General features: G+C 43.5%; 1 protein-coding gene across 1 annotated transcript; it reads right to left on the minus strand.

The window, feature by feature from the left end:
* Positions 1–8,084: 8,084 nt before the first annotated feature.
* Positions 8,085–8,339, minus strand: PHALS_06397 (uncharacterized protein; the record flags this gene model as incomplete). The annotated part of the gene is made up of 2 exons (XM_024719675.1): positions 8,085–8,252; positions 8,334–8,339. 2 exons carry the CDS (start codon positions 8,337–8,339, stop codon positions 8,085–8,087), a joined length of 174 nt encoding a protein of 57 aa, XP_024584950.1.
* Positions 8,340–10,633: the final 2,294 nt, after the last annotated feature.

The raw sequence follows: 10,633 nt of genomic DNA on the forward strand, positions 1-10,633 counted from the left end.
AAGCCAGCAGGCCCTCCTAACCAAAAGCCTCCGCCAGTGCTCACCTTGCGCTCCCGATTTCGCCTTCCTCCGCCAACGTTTCTTCGCCTGCGCTACGTGACAAATTGCCTTTCATAAGGAACAGTGTGTTGTCTTTGGCGCTTTCATTCATGTAAATCGCGGTGTAGATTTGATGAGATGCAACGAATCCCTACATTCGGCACCGAATTTCTGCGTCAGACAGGCTAATGGCAAGTGACGAATTGTACATATTTACATTTTGTAGATACCGCCACAATTTTGGTGCAAAGGCCAAATCCTAGAATGTGCTGCTAGACAGTATTGTTGGCTCCACTTTGTTCTGTCAGTTGGTAGCTATTCCCAACCACTAATGAAAGACAGCAATATCCCTCTCAGCGGTGTGTACCCCGAGCGGGATCTATGAGAGAACTTAATTTTACCACAAGAATTATTTAATTCACGAGCTATGCTCACTCTTTTGATGGCGCAACTATTAAGCCATATCGTGCTACTTTTTTACGTAGTCCCCGCTTTATTTCAAGCAAATGCCAATGGGCATGCTACGATAAAAATAAATTTATAGAGTGATGAAACCTATGAATGATTCTCGATCAGCCACTCTAACCACTTGTACAAATCTTTACCTTTGCAGTTTTCGGTAACAGAGGAGTCACTATTTGTATCTTTTGAATGCAGAGTTTCGGGTGATGCGTTTATGGTTTTAATTAGAGTTGGTGTGATTAACGTCGCACTTATCTGTACCCTGAATTACCGATAGTTATGTACAACTTACTATGATGCGTGCCCAAATATTTGGTACAATCTTGTCGTACTCAAGTGGCTAAAGGTTGGCTAAAGGTTGGGACCTTTTCAGTGGTGAGTTTCCTGATTGCCCGGTAAAATTATTAGCTGTGATGATTGCATCGAGCAAACATTATTCTCATCGAAGGCTTCACTTTATTTGCTGCTCAGGGATACTAACTGAAAGAGTTGCCATTAAAATTTACGGTGTTCCGTCTCAATTTCAGCCGGGTCGGCAGTTTTCAATCCATCATTATGATGAGTTTTGGAAATGGCAGTCTTGGAGGGAGTCATATTGTGACAGCTACCAAGTGCTTTGTTGCTCGTTCACTAAGATGTAAGTCGGTTGTAAATTTACTCATTGTATTCGTTTCTTGTATCGTCAATTTGTGCGTGTCGAGATATGCTCGTGTTTGTTGTAGTTCCGCTTTCTTTTAGCTGTTAGGAGCAAGATTAAAGAGATCGATGACATCGATGGCTGCGGCGACCCGTTTAGCCATTTCAGATGTGCTTTTAAGCTGCCGTCCTTGAAGATAAATGTAATCGGTTCATTTGTGTTAATCAGGAAGAAACCTTGGTTGGCACCGTCCGAAGTCCGAAAACGTGCCGCAAGTTGCTCAATGTGCTGGCTGCACTTGAAAGCTGCCAATACATTATCGTTTGATACCATACTGGAAACATTACCTTAATTCATTTGTCGACATCATGTTGGCCGCCTCCACTGAGTCTTTTTCCACATTTAGAGCGGGGAGGCATACACATTTCAGTTTACAAACTTTCTCATCATGCGGTAGAAGGTTATACAAGGCAGCAACCTCAGGCACCAAAGTGATCCTTCTCTATGCTTCATCTTGTTGTTCCCCGATTTTAGATCAACATCCGATGGGAGAGTAGAATAAAAGGCCTCATTCCAAAAAATGTAACAAAAGTATGGCGACACCGGAAAGGTGTACACCAGCAAGTACAGGTCTTCAGCTGTAACACGAGCTCACAAGGACTAATGCGTGCCAAATCGATGTAATCGCCGTAGTCCTAACTAATGAGCTTTGGTTGTGAGCGCTAGACGAGTTTTCAATCCAGTGCACCTTCTATTTCGGTATTAGCTACAATGTGCTTTAATGTACTTTCTGTCCAAATAAAGGCCTGATTGTTGCATACAGCCGTAGCAGATGGCTCAACTAGTTATTGGGACCTGAGTCCGATTTTTTTTCTTAGATGCTAGTATCATTTCTGACGGCGTCGTTTCTTACTATCATGCTGGCATCAGATTTTTCAGATGGTTGACTAGGGGAGAAGATCGCATTAAGCTTGCGTGGCCTGAGTTGAACAAAAAGTGACTTTACTTCTGAGGAGAAAATCGTTATTCGAAGTGACCCACCGTTCAGCTCAACAAGTCCGGACGGACATCCATTACAGCAAAAGTATACAGTGCCGTTCCGGGATTTCACTAGACCATGGGCGTATGTCGGAGTAATCAAAACAGGACTGGTGCGTCGATGAACAAACCAGCTGTAAATTGCTTGATCGGGAACGTCGTTATGAAGATGTATTAGATCCGCAATGTATATTTTGCTGTACTTACGAATCTTAACACTCATACCATAACTCATAAGCTGGAAAGTACCAAATCGCGTCATTGCATCATCATATACGAATGGGATGTTCCAGTGTGCCTGCCCTTGCAAGTCGCGAAGGTGGACAGACGCTTGCCATACTACCGGATAGCTAACAGAAGTCGGTGAGCTGATGATTGTATCCGTATTAGGTCCGTTTTTAGATGTGCTGCTGGATCTACATTATCGTACATTGTTTCGTATAGGAACCGCAGCAAATTGGCGATCTTGATTCATTAAATATCGTGGAAAAGTAAGTCAAGACATATTTTCGATTGAAATTTATTAGGTACCGTGAAGCGCAGGTTGGTTGGCCCTTGGGTGGTGATGTCCTGTCTTTGAGGGCTGACACTACTGCACATCCGGCTTCACCTAACGCGGTTGCGTTATCATGCTTGATGGCGTGTGTGACGACGTTTTTGGTGGTAAAATGTTGGAAGCAATTGCCATGGCCAAGAAAGGGTCTGACAAGTGATGTCAAACAAAGGAAGGATGCAACAATGTAGATCGGCTGTGGTGGGAGTAAAAACTACCCGCAAGTGATCTTGGGCAATAGGCAACAGATCAATGCGACTAGTGGGAAGAAAACTCAAATATATTGAGCTTGCTCGATAAGTACCTGAACAGACGCCTAGCGCCATTGAGACTACGTAGAAGACTGACTGCGGTCAAATGGCAACGAGAAGTTTGAAAGCTTTACTATACAAAGTGTAACTGAATCCCCCGCGTAACTTCAGTAGATCTACAAAATTTAAACATGTAAACCCTTCAGATATTGTTGTTTTGTCCTCTCAGACGAATGCGTTGCGCCTAGAAACCAGAACAAAAAATGTGTAAATCTATGAAAAAGTGCAGTAGTCTACGAAAGACTAATGGTAACAGCAACACAAAATGCGAGACCCAGGTCGGTGACAACACCGACCGCGAAGTTTGATCTGTCGTGGGATGAATTCTTAGAGCTTTATAAGATGGCGCAGTAAATAAGTTCGATACGGCTGAAGCAAGGATAGAGGCATCAGATGACAAACAACTTGTTTTTAACGTATTTTCCTGCATGCTGTGTAAAAGTAGGCAATTCATAAAAAAATGTTGATGCAGCTGGGGTGGGAGGGGTCCATAGCACAAGCGGGGCAGTTATGAATAGCGGTTACTTAAATTTTGGGTCAAACAACCATTAATCGAGCAGTAAATGGCAAAGAAAGAAGATAATTGATCAATCCTAAGATTGTAAACCTAATTTACTGCCTCTGCATATGGTATGGGCTACCTACACATATTTACTTTTTTGTCGTCTGCGCTTGATATCATGTACTCAACTCTTACTAAACTTGCACTGCAATATTGTGAGCTGTTGATCTAGCAGGTTTTGACCGATGTATCAGTGATGATCACGTTGTCTAATCTTGAATAGCCTTAAACAAGGCGAAGGACATTTAGCGCCTTCCTCGGTGAACGTCTAGTGTGCGAAGGTGTTAAGTCAGTGTAAAAAGGCGCCGTGCACAAACAACCACTCAAACATCTAACACACAATTGGGCGACGAGGAAGCAATTTCTGGCGTGAAGGGAGAAGAATAGTTCCAACTTGGAGGAAAGAAGAACGACTTAAGGACTTTTAGTCTAATTTGCGACTGAGCTAAAAAAAAGCTTATCGTTCCTAGCTACAAGCAAAAAACTTTAATGGCTTCTAGAGGTTTTGCTAAAAAAAATCTTGAGTTACTGATTTGTATTTGTAGGGTGTAATGAAGGTAAATCTCAGCCTCAGCTTATACTCGATCTTGGGCGTACGGAGCTTGAACAACAAAAGCTTGAGCTTCAATCATCATGGAGTATCCAGTAGAAGTATGTGGCGTAAGCCAGTGAACTCGGTCTTGCCACCAGTACAGATCCCCCAGAAGAAATAAGCATTTTGAATCAAAGAATGCTTGCGACTTCATATAAGATGTCATATATGCATTTGGGAATGTCAAACTGTAATATTTTTTTTATCAGTTCCCACAATGCATACGGAAGGTACATTGGTATAAATTCATGTAATGGCTAAGAGTTGCCCATTACACCATCCTTTTTTTAGTCAAAAGTATTTAAATACTATTGCAACCCATTTGGAGCAGCTCACTTTTCGATCAACAATGAAGCAATCGAGCGAATAATCCATCACTATAGAGCATTCCTCGCCAAACGGCAAAGAACGGTTTCATAACTCTTTGGCGTTTCCTTCATTCCACCAAGAAAAGAATACACGAGTTTCTTTATGGACCATTTATTTTGTTGGCGTCGTAGCAATAATGTTGATGATATAACCCAGCTTATCACAGCAAGCTAGACATTTGTTCGCTTTCCGAACGAGGACAGGATGAAGCGTTTGCTCGTGTAGTCGGCGCTGGCAGGACTCCCAGTCACGATCGAGCGCGACTAAGCTTGAGACGTCTAAGCGTTGCTCTAGCAACACTAAAAATGATTATTGTAGCTGCAGTCCACGTCGGGGACATCAGAATTTAGGGCCTGACAAGGTTTCCACGTATCTAAGTCTGATGGATAGTCGCGCCATCAAACTCTGTAAAAGGGTTGATGCTTCAACTGCTTCTTTCCACAAGTCGATCGATCCTCGTGATTAACAATTGTCTCAACCACTCAACGATGCTCTCCACATGGCGTTGAACGTGAAAACGATTGAGCTACTCTGGAAGTGGTAGAGATCTCATCGCGGGTAAATTGAGGTATTGCGTTGCTCGACGCTTGAAGATTGCTGCTAAAGCCTTCGAATCTTGTTGGAGAGCAGAACTCGAAACTCGACGTTCTGACTGATGGCTACGCCCAAAACTTGGCTTTGGAGTCCCATTTTTAAGTAGGTTCATGATGAACTTGTTTGACTACGGAAGGACGAGTATTCTTTTAACTTGGCTCACGTCTTTCCAAATTTCTGACAGCATTTATTCCTGATTGTGGCAATCGAGCCATAGCCCCCACCCCTTAAGGTAGAGACTTGCCCATTACGAAAGCAACTACTCTACGAGTAATACCATAGTCGAGCCATGCGAGGAGATGCTAAGCGAAAAATCTTGAAGAGGGAAAGATGCACTCTATTCTCTGAAAGACGTAGCACAACTGCGCAGTGTGTCTTCCAGGTCTCGATTCACACGCTCTGTTTGACCGTCAGCCAATCTAGGGTGTGCCGCCGTTTACATGGACAATTTGGTGCCCAATAGTCCAAACAGTGCACGCCAAATTTCAACGTGAAACGGGTGTCACGGCCATACAGGCTCTCAACAGAAAGGTCATGCAGACAGTGAACAACGTCTACAAAGACCTTAGCTGTTTTCTCGGCAGAGATTTTTGGAGTTTTTGTCCACAACAGGCGCAAGATGAACCATCTCGCGGAATCGGTCACCCAATACAAATATGCCACTGTGTCCATGTGCGTCACGCGGAAATCCGAATATGAAGTCTATACACACAGACTTCTAGTCGTAAGTTGGTTCTGCCAACGACAATAATGAAGCCTAAGTGGAACCGGATAGTTTCACTCACTGGCAAATCTTACAAGTCGTCACATACTTGCGCACCCACTTATACGTGGATGTTAGTAAAACCGGAAAAGAGTGAGAAACATTTTTTCTTGTCCGTGATGGCCACTCGAAGGGCTGTGATGGTTTTCATTTCAGAGACTTTGATGCAAAACTCCGTCGTTTGAACAACTCTTGTTATTCCCTCGTGTCCAACTGCATGGTACAAAAAAATCAATCGTGTACTTTAAAACGGTGAACATGCGATCTTGTGTGAGATAGAAGACCTTGCAGTGCTTTGTCGGAAAGGTCCTTGTAATATATGACATGTCTCATCCGACCTGTACGCTTCGACAACTTCTTCAAGCATTGTAGTCGCTGCTTACACTCTGATCGTCTGAACATATTTGCATTGACATGTCTCGGGCATGTTTTCGCTTCTGGACTTTGAATCATCGTACAAACGTCATGACAACGCATCGGCTAAGATGTTTCTCTTGCCTGGCTTGTAGACAAAATTCAACTCCGCAAAGGAAGAAAGCCATCGGTTCATTCTTTGCGGTAAACGAGGAGTCTTTGTTTCCGTGCGCAGCGATGCATGATCTGTATAGATCGCAAAGTGCTCCTCTTTGAGCAAGAACACATGGAACTAAAGCAGACTTCACTGCTAGTTGCTCTTTGTCATGAACTGGATAGTTCTGCTCCACGGGCCGGAGTTGTCATGACTCGTACAAAACAACACGCTCTCGATCATCATCTTCGTCTTGCATCAACGCACAATCGATGGCATAATCACTTGCGTCGCAGACCACATGAAAAGGTTTATTGTGCTTTGCAATCGCAAGGACAGCAGCTTCTTTCAAGTCCTTCATTCACATCTGCAAACATACACTGTTCGGGTTTGGTGAGTCGCTTTGACCACTTATTAGAAACCCTACCGCCTTCCGCATCGAACGAGGCCTTAAAAACTTCGACCGCAGGGGCGACGTTGCTTTAAGCGGCTCACTAAGCCCTACGTCTGAAGGAGTATTAATGAGAATCTCCCTGCAAAAGAGAGCTCGTGAGCTTGTACGCTTTGTACGCAGTTGGAGAAAAAAATCCCGGAGTAGTTGATTCTTGTGGAATTTTCACTAGAAGTGCATGTCTTATAAAATTACTTAGTTTATGTGATTCCAGCAGGGTGGTGATGAGGGTGTAATAAGGTACTTGCTCTATCATGGTGTAAGTCCACATCCTACTATTGCTTAAGTGAAGCTCAGAGCTATATAAAAAATCTAAGAAAGTGATGGTGCTTAAATAGGAGAGGTCTGCCAGACGCAAGGGCCACTGACCTCACGATATTCGCTTTTTAGGTTCTATTACTCGAAAGAGTAAACAGATACATGTAGTTTCAATTTCGACGATTGTGTGTCAATGTAGGTAACACCTTTTTTGATTGGACTATTGGATTATTTATTTACGCGAAGAAGTGTTTCGGGAGACACTTGTTCCTCTCCTATGTGGTGCGTGCGAGACTTTTCTCTGTGCATTATTTGGCGCGGATTACTAGTCTTGATTTTTTCTGTGTGATCCATCTGGTAGCAGTCGTCGTTAAATCAGCGACCAGGTCTGAATGCAACTATATCCTACATCAGGATGGATCGTGGTACGTTTTGTTATTCATCGGGCAACAATAGACACTAAACAAGGTTCTTCCTCAATTTGATACCGAGGAGGTAGCATGGTTGACAGACCGAAGGTCACTCGCAGTTATGACGTGCCTCGAGGCGCTCACAAACTATATAAATGCGCTGTGGTGCAGCTCCAAGCCACTTGGCCACTTTTGTCAAACATTGAGCTCTTTTAGAGCTGGTAGAGGTTAATTTATGATTAAGCAAGGTTAAAATGGCAATGAATCATAACTATGCTCTGTATGTAGCAAAATCGCCTCGCGCTAGCGGTCGCTAAGCCAGGAGGCTAAGAGCGAGATCGGGAACCTATGTGCGGTACCTCTATAGTGAGGATGTTTTTACCGGGAATTGATCAAAAGTAGGTGCTGCATATGTTCACATGACCCAACAGTGCAAACCGTGAGCGATCAGATTTCTTGTCAAGAAAAAAAAAATATCGGTCCATATGCAAGACATGATAGCTTTGATTGTTAGGGTGGTCGACCCGCTTTCGATTTTCATTTCATAGGCGGTCTTCCGTAAGGTTTGTCTCGCACTAAAACTTTTGCCTTCACTCTATTGCTTATGTCGATATGGGGGATGTAGCACAATACGCGAAGCACAATTTTCGGGTCCTGAGGCCTGGTTGGAGCGCTAAAGATGGGGTCGTATAAGCCCGCGAGAAGCTATGAATCCCTCGTCCAGGCTGTGAAGAAAGGTTGTGGTCGTTTAGCTGCCGAAGTGCACAGTGGTTTTGATTATATAACATCCATATTGTGGAATCATAAAACATTTGCGCTTTGCATTCCCTTCTCTATTGCCGAAGAGGCGCGAAAAATCAAACCCTCGTGCAGAGTGTACGGACAAACCCCGCGCGTAAAGATGTCGTGTCCCTGAAGGCCGAGAGCGTTAGTTAGGATAAATCTGAGTCTTGTTGTATTTGATGGGGTCGATATCAGTGGGACTCAGCCCTTAAAAAGTGGGGCTTATTGTTCTGGGTGTTGACTGTAAACACCAACAGAGCGGGCGTAGTGTAACCGCGGCAATTTCTGTTAGATTCAAGAGATTTGTGCAACTTTGTACGATACGAGACTGTAAAATCAGTTGAAATCATGCTGTGGTTTTGAAGAAGCCAAACATGCATCCAACACCCGTGTGTTTTTGCGCAGAGTATCAAAGATACTTCTGTACTTTTCTGTAGAGTTTGAAGACTCTGACAGCGTAAAAAGATGATGAAAATAATACGATCTTATTCAAGATCTGGTTGTGATAGAAATGCCATAAGTCGTGATTTGACAGCAAGTCGAAAACGTGCCACGCACGTCACTCCTAGTGCAGATTTCGTCTCACCTCTGCTGAACATGAAAATGCGATTGCTTTGATGCAGGGCATAACATTGTCCAACTTACTAGCGACAACATTGCTAAGTATCATGGTAAAGTCCAGAAAGCAGAAGAGGCAGTGAGTCGCGGTCTCCAGATAAGTCCGAAAGTTGCGATCGTATATCGCGGTCTCCAGTTCGTTTCTATCTCTGATGAGATGCTAGATCACATCTGTAAGCAAAGGCCCCGTTTTGGCTGGATAATTAATAGTAACTTTTAGCTGCAGCACCGGGCTTAGGCTCGTGAAGTCGTACAAAGCGCTCGGTAGACTAACCCTCGCCAGGAGGCGACTGCACATCGCTAGACCATCTTTGCCAAATGTAGCGGTACTGCTGAGTCTGCAATACTGTGTGACACGATCATTGCGCGGATAGAATCAGTTCAAAAGATTTGTGACTGCAAGGTGCATACACTCATGAATGGTGTGAACAGAGTAATCCTAGGAAAGGTAAGTGCTTTATATAGTAGCTTTTCGTTATCTGTATTCCTAGGTAAAGGTAAGTGCTTTATATTCTAGCTTTTCTTTATCTGTATTCCTAGGGTCGGTATGCATGAATTGTAAGGCGTCATGATCATTCCATTGGTACGGCTGGAACATATATGAGGACTGAACTCATCATCTGTAATTGATAATCTTTCTAGCAGATCTCGACCACTAAGGACGAGCAGCGAGACAGCTATCCTCAAGGACCCTACAACCCATGCGACAAAAAAATATCATGACATGGTGTGACAAGAGACCTCCGATGGGTGTTGCCTTTGGATCGAGGAGTGCGTCGTGGAATCGACGGGCTTACTGCAGACACTATCGCGCAACCTTTCATAAAAAGTCGGCGTAGCACCACGCAGATTCTAAGAGTCAACGCCCATTCTGTATGAGATGCGTGGTATGTCTGTTTCCTCCGCCGTGGTTTTTATCCGAATTTCGAAATGGACATCCCTAAACCGTATGAAAAAATACCAGACTTTTATTTTCTAATCATTGTTTCTGGGAAAAGGCTAAACTGTATTGGTGATGTCTTGGGAGGTTATGTCAGAGTGCTTCATCACAGATCCAGCTTTGATGTCACTTTCATAAGAACATTTGTCAATGCGTCCAGAGCACATTCAATAGATACTTTAGAGGTCAGGCGTCATGGCTTGCCGAACGTGATCAATTTTCTGTAAACGCAACCCCAAGTTCCCGTCAGACTTAAAACGTCACTCGTGGACATCAACCAGACTAACTGAATGAAACGAGCGTCAAAACTTTGTACCGGAGTACGCATCGCAATACGTGACTTCATACATGAAAACGGTCGGTTACTATATATCAGACGACTTTGCTCTCGCAGCTATTGTAAATGTCGGGTTTGACTCGGTGACTGCTTTTTGGTCGGTGGAACGGGGTTACACATTCCATGGTAACAGGGGTGTGTGTCACACGAGATGGGCATGGTGTGACTGCACCCAAACAGGAAGACGGTATGTGGCTAGGTAGCCAGTAGTTATGCATGTATTTAGATTTTGCTATATATATTTAGGAAAATTTAAACATTTAAAAGTAGGCGGCTTTGCCGCAGATATAATTAAGTAAAAGAGAGAATAAAAAAATGCCCCAACTTTTGCCATATATAAAAAAATATCTTAACTTTTCAAAAAATAAAAAAATACCCCAGCACGTAAATTATCACCGGGGAGCCGTA

This window comes from Plasmopara halstedii (genome assembly GCF_900000015.1).
Source record: "Plasmopara halstedii genome assembly, contig: Scaffold_2956, whole genome shotgun sequence".
Lineage (NCBI taxonomy): Eukaryota > Oomycota > Peronosporomycetes > Peronosporales > Peronosporaceae > Plasmopara > Plasmopara halstedii.